Consider the following 24,410-nt stretch of genomic DNA (forward strand, 5'->3'; position numbering starts at 1 on the left):
TAGCACAAGTATTGTGAAGATGCCACGAAAAAATAGGAAAGGCGTTAGCTCATTTCGCTCAATGTATGATCATTTCGCTTAATGCATGGTCGTGGCAGCACCCACTTGTTTTTGTTAGATTAGAAAGTGAAACACTTCCGAGATAAATGAATGTCGGCCCACTGCAAGTGTGACATCTGTGTGTCCTGCAAGCGTTACACACTAGTCTGTCTCACAGTCCCCATACAGCCCTTCATGTATAAGCCCTGTAGCCCTTATTTAATCAACTCCCAATTTTCCACAGGCTCTGAATCTCCCATTTCACTGTGGCTGCTTTTCAGTTTAAACAGTCTGATTTGTTGCTACCAAAATAACATATTTTCAGAGACTAAGCTTTAGTCTAGCTTACTCACGTGCCCTTCTGAGAACACACTTAAGTTTCGTAGAATTAGCTGCCTGATTCGATTACACAAGGACGTATTTGCTATTCTCAGTTTTTAGTTAATGATTATTTCAGTCGCTGAATATAGTCACTGTGGTGAAAGCTTCTTCACAGACGTTCGTTTACTGGCCCTGAGTTGAGGTAAGTTTTAATTCACAGAGAAATGCCTTGACACTGGGTTGACAAGTTTAAATGGTGTGAAATGTTGCTTCCAAAATAACACATTTTCAGAGACTAAGCGTTAGTCAAGCACTTCGAAGAATTTGCTTTCTGTTTCGATTCCACACCAATGACGTAATTGCTGTTCGCAGTGTTTAGTTAATGTTTATTTCGATCGATGAGTATAGTGGCAGTGGTGAAAGCTTGATTACAGACGTGTGTTAACTGACTCTGAGTTAAGGTAAGTTTTAATTTATAGAGAAATGCCTTGACACTGAGTTGACCATGACTCGATTACTAATGCTGGTGTATTACTTACATCCCGTAGCTACAAGGCTAAGTACTTGGAAAGTGAGAGAGTAATACTATGGTTTTACGCCGCTTTTACTAATATTCCAGCAATATCAGGGCGGGGAACACCAGAAATGGGCTTCAGACACTGTATCCATGTGGGGAATCGAACACAAACCCAAACTAACTAACTAACATACTTTGGTCGTTTATCAATGCATGTAGGTAGTTTTTAGAATAAAACGCTGGGTGATTTAATTATGATCGTTAAACGATTGCTCGCCCAAACTCCCCGGATATTTTTGGTTTAACGAGGTTGTACAGTTCTGCAGTGTTCCGTGTCACTCTGTCATGAGTCTAGACTAACGCTTAGTCTCTGAATATATATAAGTTTGACAGAAACAAATAAATCCGAACTGCAAAGGAGCCAGAGTGATATGGGAGATGCAGAACTTGAACATGAGGAAATCTGGACTTGCTTCATTTAATGCTTTTGCATTGCAGAAAGGGCTGGGTGGAAGGGAAAATAATGGGGTTCAGGGACTGTGAGACTGTTATAAGTCGATAGTCCGAAAGAAATTGTCTCATTGATTGAATGATTAACATCGATCGCTTCATGCTTACGTCAGCTATCTATACAAATTCATAATGGATACTCATCACCATGGTGCAATCAAAACACGCATTTCTTAATTTCAGCTTTCGGTTTGTGTTCTGAGAAGGTCGTTTACTGTGTAGTGTCGCCAGACTGGTGGACACTTTGATCTGATCGTGCAGGTAGACACACCGAAGGTGAATATGGTTTAACGCCGCTTTTGAGAGCATTCCAGTCAGGATACCTGAAATAGGCTTCACATATTCAACCACACATTCCGGCGCAGTGATGACTCTGCATAACATCACTGCCACAGACTAATTTGCATATCACGTGACCGGACTATTCTCTTGTTTATAAACAAACGCGCATATTCGTAAATAAGAAGATACTGGCCCAACGAAGCAATCGGCGCGGTATTCATAATATTTTACATTGTTACATAAATAATCTTCTACGACTTCGACAGTAAGGTTTAGAACAATTCATATTTATATATTAAAGAGGGTGGATCGTTTGCTCTCCGTCAGCTTCCATGACAGCACGTGGTGCCTTACAACTCATGTAAACAAAGGATCGCTACGCAATAGCGCTGCACGTTTTAGGATATTTTCTCAGTAAAACTAAACCATTCTAACAATGATGTTGAAATTTTTTTTGTAGACTCATCAAACATAAAACAAAGTTAAAAAATATGTACATTATATTGAATGGACTGTGCTACTGGCAAACAAGGATAAGTTGAGCACCGACCTGACAACTGACCCGTATTAGCATGTATGAGTGCCATTGTTAGCGATGGGCCCCAGGTTGTCCGCGATCAAGTGTAGTGCGACTTGCTACACCGACGTGAGAGTCTTATGAACAAGGCGCGGAATCAATTTCATCGTCATGTAATGCACGTGCAGTAGCCTACATCAGAGGCGTGTTCAGAACCGCGAGTGCCCGCGAACGCTAGCGAGCGCTCGATCCTGAACGCCTGTGCCCGCTCGGGCGCCCGCGCGCGCACGCGAACCATTCTCACAGCTGCCTCACCAAGCGAACCAATTATGGCGATCATGTTTAATGTCATTCGTCACCACTCGCCCCTTTCCGTAACCTCCAAAAAGGAGACAGGGAGAATATTTTGTTAATGTTGTCAAATAACATGTATCATCGAGTGGTCTGAAAAAATTGATATGTTCACGAGTTGCGTAACCATTGACAACATTAACAAAATATTCTATTTATTATATTTTGATCAATGTTTATAAATGATCGAGACATCGATTTCGTCGTTCGCTTTTCGTAGTTCCAGGCAAAAGTGATATTCTACTCAGTGAAAATGACAATACCATTTTTATTTTCACCAATATTTACAGTATTTCACCCTTAAGAATATAATAAAGAAGCTATTCGGCTTGTCCCGGAACAACACGAGTTGGTCACGAATGGCTTATTGTAACCAAGCGCTCGCGTCCGTTCAGGGCCGATGCGAGCGCTCGCGGGAGGCAATCGCGCGGACGCTCGCGGTTCTGAACACGCCTCTGCTCTACCTTTCACAAACCAGATGGGTTTGCTCATTGCCGTGCACCGCCTACTTCTCGTAAACGCGTTCTCTGTGCCGGTCCGGTCCGGTCCAACTTATCCTTGTTTGCCAGTAGCTCGGTGTGACGAAACGCCACAAACATACTATGCTGGCTGACCGCATCGATCCCTGGGTAGAAGAGTGATTGCACGCGCACGCACGCACCGTGGTGAGCCTACGTCACATCCGGCTATCACAGTCAACTAATACCGTGATATAACAGAGAGACCGTGTTAAACGGACTTTTGGCGTGATGAGCGAACGCTTTAACAAGTCCTCCACCCCACTGTCTTCTCATAATCACACAGAAACAATATCTTAGCGTCACACACTGTATAAATCACAATGTCTCGTATTTGCCAGAACAAAGACCACCATACTGTTGTGTATAGCCCCTCATGAGGCAATAGTGTGTATTCAAATAAACTAGCGGATAAAAGTCACTGGGTGAGTAAGTTTAGTTTTACGCCACTTTTCCCAGCAGGCAACGTTGAGAATAGGTTGTATATGAAAGTTTTTTAGACGTAGATATCCGACGTGGAATCAACGTTGAAGTTTGACACATTATTAATGTTGAAAATGGATTGTTCCGTGGTTGTGTATTACGCTTTCCTGTAAATAGACTCGCACTTCACCTTAAACTACACTAAAGTAGCACCAAACTCATGCATCCAGTTAAAATACCCCAAAAGCTACCTGCAATAAACAGTGTTCAAACAGAAAATTGCAGTAAAAATATTTACCTGATAAAATACTTGGTTAAAATTCCACATTCAATATAATGTTCATTTAAGTTTTATGTCAGTTGGATGTAATTCCAGTAAGAAGGAAAGAGTATTCCAAATTAAGAAAAACTATTTACTGTTGTATCGGTATCTTGAAAAGGTGGAAATTGTCCCGAGAAGACATTTTGTCTGAATTTCAGCTATTAGACAGACCCCTGAATAAACACAATGCAGTTACTTTCACCACGAAAGGGATCCAAGATGACCAGGAACTATACCTGAAGACAGCACATAAAACAAGTCACTTTTCATGAAACTTTATGAACACACACACACACACAGAGAGAGAGAGAGAGAGAGAGAGAGAGAGAGAGAGAGAGAGAGAGAGAGAGAGAGAGAGAGAGAGAGAGAGAGAGAGAGAGAGAGAGAGAGAGAGAGAGAGAGAGAGAGAGAGAGAGAGAGAGAGAGAGAGAGAAACGTGGTTTAAAGCATAATGTAAAACATCACATATGGCATAGTCTGTAGGTGATCTCTGTTGTGCTAATAACACAATATTATCTGCATATAACATTAAACTGACATTTACGCCACCAATTTCAATACCACAGTTTACATTTTTTTAAACACAATTACAACTCCAAAAACACAATTATCAGCTCCTCTTCTTTCTGCCACTCCCTGCCTGGCAGTCAGGTGGATACTTCAGAAACGTTCCTAACTCTTTCTTGAAATTTGCTTCGGATGCATTCCCATCTCATTCCCATGAGATAGGACACATTCTGAAATTTTATATTTAAATACATGAATAATTTTATATGGAAGATATATTGTCTTAAATGAATCAAGTATTTGTTTAATCAATCACTTGAAAGGTTCATTTCACTGCTGTAACTTGGCATGTGAACATATGTAACATGTATATGAACAGCATCCATACAAAACATGACGAAAAGTGTAAACAATTTATATTTTCAACTAAAGGAATGGAAGTTTTTTAAACATTTTAAAAAAAAAAAATCCCTCAATTGCAAGTTGATTTTTAATTAGACTATGAATTAGGATGAATTAGACGATGCTTTACTGTTATATATTAATTGCTATGGTCATGATGAAAATGCTGCATTTGGTAATTAACTTACCAGAGATGATTGAATACAACCTTGTATTCTTAAAAGAAAACTTGCCGTTTTGCCCATCAACATTCATTCTTGACATCAAATTGTTTGACATTGTCCTGCAAAACAATGGAAAATTGTTGTTATTCTGTCAGATTTAGTTTTCTTTAGAGATTCTCAGAAACGATTATTTCAAATTAAATAGGAGTTGTACTGATGTAGCAATTTTGCTAACAGAAGTCATAAATTGTAACAAAAGCCATTTTACATTAATTGATAAGAAAACAAAATGGGTGGTGGTTCACGGGTCAAAGAACAAGTCTATTGTGGGAGGTCTTCCAACACCATTTATTCCCAAACACAAGGAGGTTTGGATCATGGAGTTCTGAAAACAATAATGAGCTCTCATAAGTATACAATAGATTCTCTATTATCTACTCTCTCTCTTTGTCATTTGTACACTCATAAATTTCAGATAAATAACTTGTTCATAATTCAGAAATGTTTACACTTAATCTCTTATAGGAACGCTTAGAAAATCTCTCATATAATGAAGTGTTCGTATAATATCTGTGACGTCATAACTATTCCTCTCTGTATCATGAACAATAAAATAATGAGATTAAACTCTACACTGCCAGAAATAATCTATTATACCCTGAATATAATAAGACAATGAATAACATCTCTTACAACTCAAATCTACACTTAAAAAGACTGAAATGTACTCGTAAACAAACATCGCTGTCACACGCAAATTCTAACCCTACTCTATTTGACCAAACAGGTTGGGGATACCCCCCTATCTAGTGTATATGGACCCATCCTGGGTATTACACCCCAACTAAGTGAATAAACGCGCCCTATCGAGCCCATAAAAACGGCAATCTCACCATCCGCGGCGCTCACACGGAACGTCGCAGTATGGTGAGGTTATTTTTGCTTAGTACGGTATTCCTTCTAACCATACCCCATGCATCAACAGTCCCACATTGCCTCCATCAGCGCTACGCTATCGGTAAACATGACCACTATCACAACATTCTGAATCAAAAATGGCCCTAGTTCCACCAGTATTGACAACACAGCAAACATTTTCAACACACACATCGCCCTTATCCCCTGCAACACACCACGTACCTCACCATGCGTCGTCCTCGTTGCTATCCAGTAATGGCGGCCGCTGACTGCACGTCATCACTCAAAGTACACAAATCTACGGAGGGCAAAAGGGACACATTCCATTTTCGCCAAGGGACATAACTCTTGCAATGACATTGATGATTTTATGCGAAAAAAACACTTCACAATGTAACAATGACACCGACAGAGGTTCTAAAGGTGAAAAATCAACTAGCAAACCAGTACTTACACATGTCATTGCTGCTCACACATGACATACATGTCATAGACCACAAACACAAGTGCACACAACTAATAATTAACTGATCTCATAGAGTAATGGACTTGACAATGTTATGTGCTGGCAAGCATACATTATATACCCACTAATAACAGTAACATTTGGTGAAGGATTAACATAATGTGAGCATATGAAATTCATGAACTGTCGCGTTATGACTTATTGTGTATTTTGCTGATTTTGCAGATGTAACAAATGTATTCAACAAACATCAACATGCCAAAGAGAAAAATTAATAACTGCAGCTGTCGTTCACATGACAAATATACAAGTCATTCCTCTGCATACAAAGTGTCAAAGATTTCATCACGTGTTCATCCGAAATCTATCATAGATTGTTTAAAGGCTACTGGAGATTTGACACATGATAGTACTTATATATGTACTGGCTGTGCAAATCATGCAAAAGACAATCTCTCAAAAGAAACACAAAATCCTTCTGTAAAAGAAGTGATACATGCCATAGAACATTCAAGACTTTCTGACGACGAGTTCCATGATTTAATCTCAGCAATTGGTTCATCTCTACATGCCTGCATCAACACAGAAACTGACCAAATGCGCAATGTGTATAAAGACAAAGATTTCTTGCACAAACTTGATTGTAAAAAATGGCTTCGAAATAGGAACAGACATTTAATTACTTTACTTTGCACGATGTCGAACCATCACATTGAGGATGAGAGTGACCCCCAGAATAGGAAAAAAAACATTCTGATGGCCAGAATTATTGAAAATCTTTGCTACATGTCGTGTGGGAACCTAATAGCTCCATTGGCATTTACCATTAACATACTTCAATATTTTCTCACAGGAGTAAAAGTGCCACCACTTTGAATAATCATGTGTCACCTTCCGATCTTACACAACCAATGCCAATTGGTTAGACAACATTTGTAGTCCAAATACATGTCCAACAGAAGGCTCTGTCATGGTATTTTTTGATAATAACCAAAAGGTGGAAAGAAACTGGAATGTTTCCCTCAATTACAAAACGAAATGTAGTGTAACAACAAATGTCATTTACATCCGCAACCCTACTTGTTCCATACAAACTCAACTGTCATTCTCCCCATACCTTTGGTTGCACACCGTTGACACTGAAGATAAACTTGGATCCCTTACTTGACCAATATTCTACAAATTGTGTAAAATTATTGGACAATGTCATACACGATTTCTTACAAACAAGAATAGATGCTATCAAATTAGAACAAAGATTGAGAATGGAGTGTTTGTTGATCCTGTGGATGCACATAGGCATACAGTACAAGATTGTGCCAAGAAGGAATCCGATGATCCATATGCTTTTATCCCTGAATGTCATCCAGTCCCTCATCCCTTGATAAGTCTTGGTGATCCCGTGATGGTAAAACCCCAATGGTTACCAAAGTGTCGAAGAGGTGTTAACATGCATTGAAAATCAGACAGGATTGGGAAAGGACAGGGAGTGGGTTACCGTTGGTTGTGATGGGTCACCATACAACATTGTGGCGAACATTATCAGCAAATGGATGATTTGCCCAGTCTGTCAAATGGAGTTCAGGGGGGGAAGCACCAACTTCTTAATCATGTTCAACACGTGCATTCCATGCCCTCCGTAGATTTGTGTACTTTGAGTGATGACGTGCAGTCAGCGGCCGCCATTACTGGATAGCAACGAGGACGACGCATGGTGAGGTACGTGGTGTGTTGCAGGGGATAAGGGCGATGTGTGTGTTGAAAATGTTTGCTGTGTTGTCAATACTGGTGGAACTAGGGCCATTTTGATTCAGAATGTTGTGATAGTGGTCATGTTTACCGATAGCGTAGCTGATGGAGGCAATGTGGGACTGTTGATGCATGGGGTATGGTTAGAAGGAATACCGTACTAAGCAAAAATAACCTCACCATACTGCGACGTTCCGTGTGAGCGCCGCGGATGGTGAGATTGCCGTTTTTATGGGCTCGATAGGGCGCGTTTATTCACTTAGTTGGGGTGTAATACCCAGGATGGGTCCATATACACTAGATAGGGGGTATCCCCCAACCTGCCAAAGGTGACAGGTGGCCAAACACATATTGAAATGTAGGTCATACACTGAAAATAACTCTGATTTAAAAACACTACAAATATACACCTCTCTCTAATATACTCGATAGATGATCTTGACAAGGAACATGTACATAAAATGCTGATATCTAACAATACCTCTACTATAAATAATGGACTCTTCCAAATCTCAGCATGTTTCACTGCACACACATTTAAATGCAAAATAATGAAAACCTACACTTTGGCAATAATAAAAACATCATATTCAAATTCTACAGCTGACCAAATACCTGAAGAGTGTGTCTCCAAGCAATAAACATCTATATATCTCTATAAATTTATGACTTCTGTCCTCTAGCGTGCTATCTCGCACCCAGCTCTTTACGGCGAAAAACAATATGGCGCCAAGCAAGGGAGTGCTCATTAAACTAAACATCTCCGGGAGAAATCATCGTCAAATTATTCTCTAACATGATCAACCTTAATATATATATGAAGATAAAGACCAACTATTATCACCAAAAAAGACCAAACATTATCACAAATATTCAAAACAGGTGGTAATGAAAGAGCATTATCATCTTTCTCTTAAACTTTGTGATGGATAATCTGGAAACAAGTGAAGTGTTAAAAACTTGTTACCTTAGCATTGCTCCTTTTATGTGATCCACAAAATTGATGCCACCCAATCTTCGAAGATGAGATTTCTGCAAATTCCATTAAAATTAAATCTTATTTCATAATTAAATGATCCTTACTAAATTACTTCTTTTGTATGTAACATTTTAACCATTAAGAGACATGAATCATCACATCCCTTCCAAACAAGTGTAAGAATGAAAGTCTATGGGGTGCAGTTTTGTTAATTGCCCCATCAAAGAATCATTAGTGAAGTTACACATTTTGTAAATAAATAAAAGTTCAAATACATTATACACAATTTCATCCTTAACAAAGACTTGCACAAGACATGTTGATGTGAATTCTCGTTGCATGATCTGAGAAATTTCCTTTCGCCATTCTCCATCCCCCTCCCTCCAAATAATATACATATGTTGACAGGATTCAGAGCGTGCTCAATGCACAATTTACTGATAGATCTATTGAAACGAACAAATGTTCATAATAATGTGATGCAATATAAAATGTTGATAAATTCTATTCGATTATGTATAGATGCCCTTAGGGACTTTTCATAATGTATGGCTTGGTGGTGATGATGATTTTTATGGAGAAGCATGTACAATGTGAATTATCCCCCACCCCACCCCACCCCACCCCGTAAAATGTATGTACAAAATAAGTGACGCCCCACCCTGCATGTCATGTACAAAATTAATGACCCTCTCCCTTCCCATAATTTCTAAGCATCATATTAAACATAGTACGTGTGTACAAAATTGCTGACCCTCTTAGCTCCGTGATGGGTACGAAAGGAAATCTTTTTCCATTAGATAATAAAATGCCAAATATATGCATGCAAATATATTGAAAAATAACAAAACAAGTTCATGGAAAACACGGGCTTCCACGAAATTGAGAAACATGTACGTGACAATACCGGTAACCTTGTCAGATAAACACGAGCCCTAATTCGGAGTTTCTTGCTGCATTGACCTGCTAGATTTAAACAACATTCCTACGTTTTCATTATACATGAAGGACATACTTACCAAATAAACACCAGCATGCCGTGAAGAGGTTGAAAATAGAACGATATTGCGTTGAACTTCGCCAAAGTGAACTGACAACGATCAACTGCCTTTGCGCGCGCGATAATTGTGAGCATGTCCGGATATGACCAAACGAGGCGATCGAAAGGTCAACATCTGGCATGTGTTTGAAAGCAAATTGTCGGGAATTATACAATTTTGACAATTTTGTGGGAAAATATCAAATGTAATGCAATTCGGATAACTGATGACTTTATACCTAAAATCATTGATTTTTTCATTTTCAATTGCGATTTACGTAATATTTCCGTCCGTTGATCGATGCACAATCAAGCAAGATATAAGATTATATCTGTCACTAGCTCGAACTTGATCTTTTATGAAATTAATGTTCCGAAATGATAGTTGCTAAGTTGGATACCTATTACCAATATGAATTATGTATCAAATTAGCCAAGGAAACAATTAGCTGACATTTTGTTGGGTCCTTACGTTGAAACAACGTTGACAACTAAACGAATCTCGACTAACTTTCTTTGGTCGCATGATAAACGTTGAATCAACGTTTATGAAAGGTTGATCAACCAAACAACCAAAAGTCAACGTTTAATAAACGTTGACTCAACGTTGTGTTCCCGCTGGGTTAGTAATAATCCAGCAGTATCACGGCAGGGGACACCAGAAAAGGGCTTCACACATAGTACCCATGTGGGGAATCGAACCCGGGTTTTCGGCGTGACGAGCGAACGCTTTAACCACCAGCCTACCCCAACGCCCCTCTCTGACAATAATGGACAATGTAAGCAAGCACAGGGTACAGGCTTTTGTTTTGGTTTTGTAGATGGCAGAAGATGGAGTACGCCACAAGGTTGTGGATAACGTCGATGACTGCGTCAAGGCTGTCGATGACCTCCTCCAGGAGTCTGTCGTTGCTGTGGACTGCGAGGGAATCAATCTGGGAAAGAAGGGCCCTCTCACTCTCCTCCAGGTGGCCAAACTAGACGGTTTTGTCTACTTGTTCAATGTGTTCGTTGAGCCAAAAGTCTTTACCGAAGGCCAACTAAAGTCGTTTCTGGAAAATCGAAACATCGTTAAGGTATGTCTGTGAAGTGATTATGGTAGTCAGTATTTCTGATAGGACACATACTTAAAATAGATCTTAAACATTCCCACGACTGCCTCTATTTTCCGCCATTTATTAGGTTTCTATTTGCACTTCGGGCGCAGTGGGATAGCCTAGTGGTTAAAGTGTTCGCTCATCACGCCAAAGACCTGGGTTCGATTCCTTAAACGGGTACAATGCATGAAACCCATTTCTGGTGTCCCCTGCCATAATATTGCTGGAATATTGCTGATAGCGGCGTAAACCTAAACTCGCTATTTCACTTTTAGGTATTTCACGCGTGCAACCGAGACAGCGCCGCCCTGAAGTGTCAGTTCGATGTCATGCTGAACAATGTGTTTGACGTGCAGGTATTGTAAAATGATTACGCTTCATACACACATTGATCTTTGCTTGTAAATGAGAAAATGTTTCACTGTTTCCAAATCCGTATTGCATTAATGTACAATAGGCCAATCCATATTGCATTTATGCACAATCATCCCATCCGTATTGTATCTGTGTACAATCACCCAATCCGTATTGCATTTATGCACAAACATCCAATCCGAATTGCATTTATGTACAATCACCCCAACCGTATTATATATGTGTACAATCCCCCCAACCGTATTGTATCTGTGTACAATCACCCCATCCGTATTCCATTTATGTACAATCAACCCATCCGTATTGCATTTATGTACAATCACCCCATCCGTATTGCATTTATGCACAATCATCCCATCCGTATTGTATATGTATACAATCACCCCATCCGTATTGCATTTATGTACAATCACCCAATCCGTATTGCATTTATGTACAATCACCCCATCCGTATTGCATTTATGTACAATCACCCCATTCGTATTGCACTTATGTACAATCACCCCATCCGTATTGCATTTATGTACAATCATCCCATCCGTATTGCATTTATGTACAATCATCCCATCCGTATTGCATTTGTGTACAATCACCCAAACCGTATTGTATCTGTGTACAATCACCCCATTCGTATTGCATTGATGCACAATCACCTCAACCGTATAGTATCTGTGTACAATCACCCCATCCGTATTGCATTTATGCACAATCACCCCATCCTTATTTCATCTGTGTACAATCATCCCATCCGTATTGCATTTATGTACAATCACCCCATCCGTATTGCATTTATGCACAATCATCCCATCCGTATTGCATTTATGTACAATCACCCCATCCGTATTGCATTTATGCACAATCATCCCATCCGTATTGCATTTATGCACAATCATCCCATCCGTATTGCATTTATGCACAATCATCCCATCCGTATTGCATTTATGTACAATCACCCCATCCCAGATTGCATTTATTGCATTCATCCCACAATCATTTATAGAGTCACATCCCATCCATTATTGCATTTATGCACAATCACCCCATCCGTATTGCATTTATGCACAATCATCCCATCCGTATTTGCATTTATGTACAATCAATCCCCATCCGTATTGCATTTATGCACAATCATCCCATCCGTATTGCATTTATGCACAATCATCCCATCCATATTGCATTTATGTACAATCATCCCATCCATATTGTATTGTACAATCATCCATTTATTGCATTTATGTACAATCACCCCATCCGTATTGCATTTATGTACAATCATCCCATCCGTATTTTATCTATGTACAATCACCCCATCCATATTGCATTTATGTACAATCATCCCATCCGTATTGCATTTATGTACAATCACCCCATCCTTATTGCATTTATGTACAATCACCCCATCCGTATTGCATTTATGTACAATCACCCCATCCGTATTGCATTTATGTACAATCACCCCATCCGTATTGCATTTATGCACGATCATCCCATCCGTATTGCATTTATGTACAATCACCCCATCCAGTATTGCATTTATGCACAATCATCCCATCCGTATTGCATTTATGTAATCACATTGCATCATCCCACCCCAACCGTATTGTATCTGTGTACAATCACCCCATTCGTATTGCATTGATGCACAATCACCCAAACCGTATTGTATCTGTGTACAATCACCCCATCCGTATTCCATTTATGCACAATCACCCCATCCTTATTTGATCTGTGTACAATCACCCCATCCGTATTGCATTTATGTACAATCACCCCATCCGTATTGCATTTATGCACAATCATCCCATCCGTATTGCATTTATGTACAATCATCCCATCCGTATTGCATTTATGCACAATCATCCCATCCGTATTGCATTTATGTACAATCATCCCATCCATATTGCATTTATGTACATTCACCCCATCTGTATTGCATTTATGCACAATCATCCCATCCGTATTGCATTTATGTACAATCACCCCAACCGTATTGTATCTGTGTACAATCACCCCATTCGTATTGCATTGATGCACAATCACCCAAACCGTATTGTATCTGTGTACAATCACCCCATCCGTATTGCATTTATGTACAATCACCCCATCCGTATTGCATTTATGCACAATCACCCCATCCGTATTTTATCTGTGTACAATCACCCCATCCGTATTGCATTTATGTACAATCACCCCATCCGTTTTGCATTTATGCACAATCATCCCATCCGTATTGCATTTATGTACAATCATCCCATCCGTATTGCATTTATGTACAATCACCCCATCCGTATTGCATTTATGCACAATCACCCCATCCGTATTGCATTTATGTACAATCACCCCATCCGTATTGCATTTATGCACTATCATCCCATCCGTATTGTCTCTGTGTACAATCACCCCAACCGTATTGCATTTATGCACAATCATCCCAACCGTATTGTCTCTGTGTACAATCACCCCAACCGTATTGCATTCATGTACAATCACCCAATCCGTATTGCATTTATGCACAATCACCCCATCCGTATTGTATCTGTGTATAATCACCCCAACCGTATTGTATCTGTGTACAATCACCCCATCCGTATTGCATTTATGCACAATCATCCCAACCGTATTGTATCTGTGTACAATCACCCCTTCTTTATTGCATTTATGCACAATCACCCCATCCGTATAGTATCTGTGTACAATCACCCCAACCGTATTGTATCTGTGTACAATCACCCCAACCGTATTGTATCTGTGTACAATCACCACATCCGTATTGTATCTGTGTACAATCACCCCATCCGTATTGCATTTATGCACAATCATCCCAACCGTATTGTATCTGTGTACAATCACCCCATCCGTATTGCATTTATGTACAATCACCCCATCTGTATTGCATCTGTGTACAATCATCCCATCCGTATTGCATTTATGTACAATCACCCCATCCGTATTGCATCTGTGTACAACCACTCTACTGATATTGCACGTTCTTACAGCTTCTGTATAAAAACATCCCATCGGAACGTCTGATATGTATGTAGTATGTACCCCACTAATACGTCAACCTTTAACTTACACCACACGTTTAGCTACCGTTTAGCGAACCGATTATTGTTGAACATCACTATTTGTGTGTGTGTTTTAAGCCTTCTGTTATTTGTTTTATGTAACTTCATATTTACTGTATGTGGACCCAAGTGTCTCATGTATGTGTACCCAAGTGTTTTAAGCCTTCTGTTATTTGTTTTATGAAACTTCATATTTTCCACAGACGGCACTTTTCATCATTGAAAAATCTGAAGGGAGACAACTCCCATCTGCCCGGAAGTTGATTGATGTTTGCAGCCGCTACACTGACGTCACTTCCCTTGAGGGAAAAGAAGACGTCACAGTAGGTTACCCGTAGCTGAGGAAAAAAGAGAGTGTTATTACTTACACACCTGAGTTCACTAAATACTTTGTGCTACCCGAAGACATTTTGTACAGCAAAAGCGTCATGGTGAAAAAATGAAATGTATATATACTGACCTACAAATGAAAGTACACACCTTGTGTTTTGGAATGATTTTTAAAAAGAAGGAAATATTTTTATTGGTACAAGTCACAAACATTGTGTACGTGTTGCGAAAACACACAAATATGGCCCCAAACTGTGACGTTATCAGCGTCTCACGTTCCTCGTCCACCGTGGACGACTCAGTCGATGTTGACGGGTGAATGATAGACCCGGATTCCGTCAGCATGAAATGCTTTCGTCACTGTTCTGCCGCAAATTAGGTAACCAAACGTTCTTGCTGCTGATAATTTTAGCATCAACTGTGTCTGACAAATTACGTTGTTTTGGGTTTTGCGAAAAAAAATAACCGCGCCAAACCCGGTTTATACTTTCTTTAGTAGGTCAGTTTATTTCACAATCAATGCATCTCAATTCATAGATCATCAAGTTATCCCGATGTCTGGGGGTTTGCTTTTTCAGTAAACACGTGAAGATGGTAGGGGTAAGGGGTAGAATTGGTCTTCAGTAACCCATGCTTGTCGTAAGAGGCGACTAACGGGATCGGATGGTCAGGCTCGCTGACTTCGTTGACACGTGTCATCGTATTCCAGCTGCATAGATCGAGGTTCCTGCTGTTGATCACTGGATTGTCTGTAGATGGAATAATGCTGACTGTCGCGTTAAGGAAAATGGATACAAACAATGTCTTGAAGCCATCATATTGTGACACGGTTAAGAACCTTTCTTTATGATTCTGACTTCTATGTTTCAGGCCAAATTGTACAAAAGCAATGCTGCTTATTGGGCAACAAAAAGAATTTACACAGGAAATGATCGACTACGCATGTGCAGATGTACGGATTTTGATACCCGAGGTGTATGAGAAAATGAAAAGGTAGGTCAAAGATGTAACCATTAGGTGTAATACCTCCAGAGGTCTTGAGACAACACGAGGCGTATTGTCAACAAAGAATGGTAGTTTTGTAATTGCTTAAACGTACAACTTGTTGGGTATGGCGAACAACTCGCACACAACGTGCAGAGTCTGGCAAAGGCTTCCAGGGGAAGACGGCGAAGTGATGCTGACACTCGGGCAGTTCGTAGCTTCAGGTTGCTGGCTTGTCTTTCCTCTAGTTTGTTTCTCGATGTCTGCTTGCTCTGTCCTTTTTGACTATCTTGTCGGCGTTTAAAGGCAGATGAACGTCCAACAATCTGGATCGGTCTGCAGTTCTCACTGACATAATCTGCCCAGGTTCTCATGGACATATTCTGTCCAGCTGGCCATTTTGACGAGCTTAACACATGTCCGACATCTGTGCATAACAACAGTGTAACACAGGGCTAGTCAAGTAGCACCTGTTGTATCTCAGTTCAACTAAGTTTTATACTCAGATTCATCAACCACAACACATTGCATGTAACACTTACATTATACTTCTTGTTTTCAGCATACTTGACGATAAGGATCTCTGGAGAAGTTTCAGGGAAAGGGTAGATTACGAGCTGAACTTTCGATGGAACGAAGCAGTGAAGTCAAACAGCGATGAATTCATGTCAGTCGCGAAGAAGGTTCTGCGCCAGTTTGAATTGAAGTACGCAAGCGATATCGCTTTTGCTGATATTTCGGATGAAGATGATATTCAAGCTCTGAGACTGGTCCGAATCACAGAAATTGACGGGTTCCCTGTTCTTGTCAGGAGGTTGAAAATCGAATTTCTGAAGAACGAGCTGAAGACGATAGAAGAAGAGATGACTTCACAAGGGGACTCCTTCATTGCGACTTTATCTCACTTGAATATGTTGTATGCAGCAAAGAGAAGCAACAACTTTGAACTGAAGAACTTGGCTCAAAGACTACAGCAAAGAGCTAATGACATACTCAAGAAAGACCTGGTCGCCAAATACACGGAGCTAACTCCAAAAGACCATCTCAAAGATGAAGAGAGAAGGTTGTTACGAGATCTCCCTGTCTCAACCGGAACCAGCTCAGCTGTCAACCCCGTCCTCCGCCATCTTTACAACGTCAGCATCGACAGCGACGTGGAGGAAATTGAGACCTTGAGGCAGAAGTTCCAGCGTGAAGGCAGTCGTTTCAGACTTCACGATGCCGACCACCGACAGTACAAGTACTTCATCAGCGCTCCTGGGGTTCCTGAGAGGCTTAAGACAAAGGCCAAGCTATTTCTGGACGAATTACAGGAGGCTGGGGTGGTGGCAGCTCCCAGAAGGAGGTTGCAGTATCAGTTTGGATTTTGAGTGTCTTTAGAATTGTCTCCACCAATGTCCAATTGATTACCAATATCTGTTTTAAAATATACTCCTGTTACAGCAATGACGAAGCCTCCTCATTCCACAAATAATGTCCCTCAAAATATTCCATTAGAGAAAGTATTCTACAATTGCAATAGGTTAGGCTTGAAACTGATGTGTCCCAGCTCCTCGTGCCTGTCAAGTACCTTGTACCTTTACTATATTTTGTATTGTGAAGGTAAACTACAGAACACTGATGCTGTGATACACCGCTTTGACAGATGGTATTGGAGGTTTTAATTTTGAGAGCACTTTTTCAACATATATGTACAGGATTCACTTGGGCTTGAGAAATCCCCCTGAAATATGGATATTTTACCCCGAAAAAGCTCCCAATTCGTTTTAGCCTAGAAAGGCCCCTATTGCCAGTAATTTGTGATTTTACAGGAGACAAATACATAATAAAAAATACCTTGCAATATGACAGTAAGTATTAATTAATCTCCACAGCTAAGATATTTTACCCTGAAAAGGCTTTAAATTCGTTTTAGCCTTGAAAGGGCCCTAATTGCCAGTAATTTGTCCTGAGAAGGTCCTTTATATGTGTTACAGTCAGATTGTTAAATCAGTCATTTCGTGAAATGACTAAGAGGATCAGCCATTTCGCTATTGGCTATATACATGTAAATAGGTTTGGACGTTTCCATCAAATTTGATAAATGTGCTTCATAACGATTGCCAATGTTCGTGATACACGAAACAATTCGCCAAGACGCATTTTGTGGTCTCGACTCTCAGAAACACGAAACACATGTCTCAGTAGGATACATGGGAAAGATCGTGCAAAAAATCAGTATAAATGGCCTGTCCAACACTGCAATATCACTGAAGGTATCCTCCCATTTGTCAGACGTGCCATTTGTCAGACAGGTTAAAACAACAAACTATCTGGTTGAGTGCACAGCTAATCCCCTGCCTGTTACCTCCTAATGAAATAGGAATGGCCCATAAAACAAATAACAGAAATAAGAAATGTAAGAAATCAGGGAAGACTTTTTAATAATAATGATAATAACAATAAAAATAATGATCATATCCAGTACAAGTAAGCAAATCGATATGAAATCAGCCAGAACTGATTTATATTAGAGTAGAGTTCAATATTGTCAGCCCAGTTTCAACAGGTGTCCAACAGCATCCAGGAATTGAACAGATGTCTTCTGACCACTTGTCAGCTTCTCTTTCAGCCGGAGCAGTCTCTCCTCAGACACTATGTACACCTTCTTCCTGGGCTGGGGAGCGGCACCAAAGTCAATCTGCGTTAGCTTAGCGTCTTCTGATGTCTCTATGGCTTGGATCAGGTCCACAAATCGGTACAGGTTTGGGTGGTGATGTGGGAGATGTGTTCACACGAGCATGAAATCCCTCCAAATTGTTGTTTGTCCTCGGTCCAACTGTGTGGTGATGATTCCATAGGGGTAGAGGAAAACGGGCGTCGTCGTCAACCTATTCCATAAAGTTGAACAAACTACTCCCAATTTCGTTACTACAACATGCAATCCCACACACTGATTAAAAGCAACTTACAAACACAATCATAATCTGGTTAATCTGTATCACTTAACGAACTTGAGAGCGGGGAGTAGCCAACTCTGTTCACAGTTGGGAGCAGCTCATTAATTAATTAGTGGGTAAGTCCAGGCAGTTACACTGGTCACACTTGACTGGTCTGTCTGATAATTGGCACGTCTGACAAATGGGAGTGAACCTCACTGAACATAAAGTCACGCAGAGAGAATGCCAAGGTTAACCCAGGCAGAAAGAGAACGAGCAGTAAGGATAGTTGAATGGCTGACCTTCTTAGTCATTTCACGAAATGATTGAATGTTTTAGTCATTTCACGAAATGACTGATTTCACAATCTGACTGTAACATATACACTTTCCCAGTGCAGGGATGTAGCTTAGAGTTATTTCCCTCTGTTGGTCAGTCACACATTTGACCAACCTTGTGTGCATTTAACTTGTTTTGTGTGTTTCTATAGTTTTTTAAATTGTTGATCAGGCCTTGAAAACACCCTAACAAGTCCTAAGTTTGATGGTTGATAATCTGTACGAACCCTGATGTTCCAATGTGAGCCTGAAATGATCTCATCTCAGACGTCTGATCATTTTTATAAAATAAATTCCTGGTCGTGGCAATAACATTTATTATTTCATATGTTGATTAATTTTTGAAAAAATAGAATGTTGAAATTATTGTACTCACACTCATTGATGACGCTGCGTAAGTCACCTGCACGGGCTAATTTGCATATCACGTGACCAGAATTTTCTCTTCTCTGTAAATACACAAATACACCAATGATTGTGCCATGTCAATTCCTTTTCACTATTTACTGTAAATATTATTTAGCTTCTTTCATTGTCCTTGCTATTGTCTGTGATGATATACGTTTATATTTTACTGGACTAGTTTGTAGAAAATAGCTATTTATAGTGTAATGTAGGTACCTGTAATTACCGACGATAAATGTCCTTTTTAAACTCTTTATCGGTAAATTAATGCAAAATTTCAAACAGACCATATACATACAACCATGACTTGTTATAAACATGTTTCCCAACAACGTTGCCTGAAGCCAAAGATACGTGAATACGAGTTCAGCTTCCCGAGAAGGTATTATGCAATGTCTTCTTTTGGGGACGTGCAGCTAGGGTATTATTTGCCGATTTTTCAAAACTGATCTATCATCCTGAACAGGAGAACCTTCATATATTTACTAAATTTATATCAAAATGTGATATTGTTAATTTATTTTCTTGCACCGTCAATTAAAGCTTCAACCGACGCCTTTATTTTTCATGGCGTTTCCTTTGTACGTTAAGTTTTTTAATGTTTTAGTTATTTTATTTTTAGCATGTAAGCCATGCCTATGTGGAAACATTATTGTATTGTCAATGTATTGTATCCTTCAGATTGCCTGTCTTTGATTCCCATGCTTTCTAATATTACGGTATTCTTGTTTACACCCTGATCTGAAGAGTACTGCTCCGTGCCAGTAATATAACACTGTCTCTTCAAGTATATTGTGTCAACCCAAACGTTTTAAGTTGCTTCCGTTCACTTTATTTGTCTTACAGTTTTCAACATGTTTTATAGCAGACATATCATGTACTATGCTCATGTTCTATCATATGCCCATGTTAACTGTGATTCTTGGTCAGTGTGATATATTCTTAATGTGTCTCATAAACCTATTGCTGGTTCTAAATATAAGTGTTGATAGAAGTTAATATCATTTAGATAATGATAACCTAGATAATAATCTTAATAAACACGTTTGACGGGTTTCTTGTTTTATGTCACAACGACCTTCCTCATTGAAAACATGACTCGTTTTATGTAAAACTTTTTATTCTTTACACCACGTCTCAGAGCTAATTCTTGCTCCGTCATCAGTTGAATGCTGTCAGTGAACACAGTGAATATATAGAGACATAGTTGTTACATAAGGGTGGACAAGGTGGGTGGGTGAGTTTAGTTGTACGCAGCTGTCAACAATATTACAGCAATATCACTGCGGGGGACACCAGAAATTGTCTTCACATATTGTACCCTTGCAAGGGAATCGAACCGGGGTCTCCGGCGTGATGAGCGAACGCTTTAACCACTAGGCTACCCCACCGGTCCAGAGTGAAATGTTAACTCCACGGGTACCTGTATAACGTTTGTATGAATTAGTGACCGACTCGTGTTGTCAAGCTGAATTGTCAAACCGAAACATGAGCAGCCTGGTTCCCTGGCTGGGAATCAAACAGGGATAGAGTTATCGTTCTTGTTTAAAGTAGTTCTGATGTTCATGCGCCAATATGAAATCCTTCCAGAGGGGCACGAGTCGTTATTCGGCTTGTCCCGGAATAACACGAGTGGTCACGAATGGGGCTTGTTATGGAGATTGTACGTGCGCTTCGACTAATTTTAGGAAATGTAATTATAATCGCTACCACTTTCAAAACAATAATATCGTATTTGTATGTAACTAATCAACCTTAATCTTTAGCATTGGGCTTATATTTCATAGCTCTTGGGGATGTTTTTTGGTCATTCATATTTTTTCCAGCGAATTCATTTAAAATTCCACCAGGAGTGTGACAGCAAGGTTACACGAATGTTCAACTTGAGAAATATTTTAAAGTCATTTTTGAGTATCTTCTTTGGGATTTAATGTACCTGAATTTTTTTTTTATTTGTATATGCAATAAAACAATTCCCATTTGTGATGATTAAACCCTATTAAGAAGCCTATTAATTAACATAATTGGAAATAAAAGGTGAACAGCTGGTAATAATTACATTAGAATATGTCTTTAACAAATATGTTTTTCTCCTTCTTTTAGTTGTATCAAAGAGGTTGAATTCTTTAAAATAAATAAGTAAAAAAAAACCCAAAACAACAACCTAGCAATACAATGTACATGTGCTTCGGTGATTTTTAGAAACATTGGAATCAAACAGGAATAGAGTTATCGTTCTTGTTTAAAGTAGTTCTGATGTTCATGCGCCAATATGAAATCCTTCCAGAGGGGCACGAGTCGCTATTCGGCTTGTCCCGGAATAACACGAGTGGGTCACGAATGCTTCCAGAGGGGCACGAGTGGCTATTCGGCTTGTCCCAGAATAACACGAGTGGGTCACGAATGCTTCCAGAGTGGCACGACTCGCCATTCGGCTTGTCCCGGAACAACACGAGTGGGAAACGAATGCTTCCAGACGGAACAAGTCGCTATTCGGCTTGTCCCGGAACAACACGAGTGGGTCACGAATGCTTCCACAGGGGCACGAGTCGCTATTTGGCTTGTCCCGGAATAACACTAGTGGGTCACGAATGCTTCCAGAGGGGCACGAGTCGCTATTCGGCTTGTCCCGGAATAACACGAGTGGGTCACGAATGCTTCCAGAGGGGCACGAGTCGCTATTCGGCTTGTCCCGAAATAACACGAGTGGGTCACGAATGCTACAGATATGTGCGTTTCTACGAAAGCTTAAAGCTGCCACTTTTGTGGCATAAATATTTTTGTTCTCATTGCTTCAATTGCCCGTGCTTTGGAGTATTTTCTCATTGTTTCAAATAGTTTCTCATTGCTGCAATTATTTTTTCGTTGCTTCCATTAATACCTTGTTGCTTAGAGTATTTTCTCGTTCCTGCAACTTTTTTTAAAAATCTTGAAGAAACGAGAAAATACTCGAGGCAACGAGTAAAAACTTGAAATTTCAAGTTTTGGAAAGATAACAAAGGTTCGAAGCAACGACAAAATACTCGAAGCAACGAGAAAATAATAATAAAACCGGCCACATTTGTGTTGAATACGTAATGGAAAAATATCTAGAATCTGTTTGTAGATGCAAGAACAAAATCCGATACTCGCATCAGAGTTTATTACATCCGTGCAGGTTACAATTTAACAATTCATGAGATTCATGAGCATTTCATCCTTGAAACTTGTTGAGCACTTGGACAACGAATCAGGCTACGATGAAAACTGATGAGCTCTGATGAGGTTCAAAAAACTACAATATAAGCAGAAACAATTTCATAATCTTTGCTCATTAATGCACTTTAAACATATTTACTTTTGGCATTAATAAACTCTACTATGCTTATTGAAATTGTACAAATACATTTGGATGACTAAACATTTGAACAACATTTCGTTAAACTGTTATCAAAATTGTTTATCAATAATTTATTATTAATACAAATGATAATAATGCAATAAAGTTAGAAATATTATGAGTTGAAAGTAACTTACATTTGTTTCTTGACATGCAGTTATTCGCAGACAGTGAGGTGAAGCAACTTTCCAGCATGGTGGTCAGGCACAGACTGAAGGGCATGCTTTTTTAGACCATGTGCTTCCTTAGGGATGTCATGTGATAAACAAGTGTTAGAAGTGAGGCTAATTTAAATACTTTATGTAAATTAGTTAAATTAGTTACAAAAGTTTAGTTGGTGTAAGTGGGGTTTGAACTTGCAACCTTTGGATTACAAATCCACAGCCTTAACCATTAGACCAATGAGTTAAGATATTTGCATTTTAAATTTTAGTAAAATTTAAGTTTAAGATTAAATTTAAACTTTAAACAATATTAACACATAGAATTAAAGGGAATATTGAAACATGCAATCTTGCATTTACACTGTTGATTCTGGGGAGTCTGAGTTCTCATTCATTCTTCTCCCGAAATCAATCGAGTGATTTCTCTGACTGTGAGAGATAGACGATGATTTTGACCTAATCTTTTGTCTGTCTGTTTGTTAACGCGACACACAACTATATGACGGCTGCATGTACATAGTCAGTTCTGGACCAGACAATCCTATGACTAATCTCTTTTTAATGACAGTCACAGAAGTCAGAAAACTCATTTACTTTCCTGATCTTGAAAGCAATTCTCTGACTTGTCGGAGATATATTGTTATCTTTGTACATCAACGGTAAATGATAAAGGGAGACAACTCTTCAAACTTTAGAGGCCAAACCTTGTTCAAATTTTCAATTTTAATCATGAAGTCAGACGTGATTTTAAAGAAAGTGTAATGTCCTTGTACGTAAAAATTAATGATAAAAAAATAACCCTCTATATACTATTTTATACTGACGTACGGGTTAATAATTCACACTGAAGCGGTGGTGTAGCCTTGTGGATAAAGCGTTCGCTCATCACGCCGAAAACCCGGGTTCAATTCTCCACATGGTTTCAATGTGTGAAGCCCATTTCTGGTCTCCCCCACCATGATATTTCTGGAATATTGCTAAAAGTGGCGTAAAACTAAACTCAACCACCCACCTGATCCACACTTATGTAAACATGTTCTATCTATCCACGTATCTTACTATATATCTATCTATCTATCGTGGTGGAAAGAATAAAACGGGGTTGTTATCCATAAAACGTGTCATGTTCTCAGGGTTTACCCCCATAACGCAGACCTCCCAAAATGCAGATAAAAATAGCATACCATATATAGCACACAGTAAGAAAGGTCGTTCTGACGTAACACAAAGAAACGTCAAACGTGTTTATTAAGATATTAAGTTAAACCTAGAAGGTGCGATTTAACTTCATTGTAAGATATATCTATACAAAATATAACTTCTATCAA

At 39.4% G+C, this 24,410-nt stretch overlaps 2 protein-coding genes across 2 annotated transcripts in view; one reads left to right on the forward strand and one right to left on the reverse strand.

The window, feature by feature from the left end:
• The window catches only part of LOC124280966, a 60,267-nt gene that overhangs the window by 26,167 nt on the left and 9,690 nt on the right, over positions 1–24,410 (reverse strand). The gene's annotated exons all lie outside the window — the stretch shown is intronic.
• LOC124280969 lies at positions 609–17,728 on the forward strand. Its single transcript, XM_046716982.1, is given in 7 exon segments — positions 609–821; positions 10,846–11,100; positions 11,397–11,477; positions 14,768–14,887; positions 15,765–15,777; positions 15,779–15,887; positions 16,441–17,728. Coding segments are annotated over 6 exon segments (1,386 nt in total). The 5' UTR covers positions 609–821; the 3' UTR covers positions 17,249–17,728.

This window comes from Haliotis rubra, unplaced genomic scaffold, assembly GCF_003918875.1.
Source record: "Haliotis rubra isolate DU_JTF1 unplaced genomic scaffold, ASM391887v1 Scf277, whole genome shotgun sequence".
Taxonomy (NCBI): Eukaryota; Metazoa; Mollusca; class Gastropoda; order Lepetellida; family Haliotidae; genus Haliotis; species Haliotis rubra.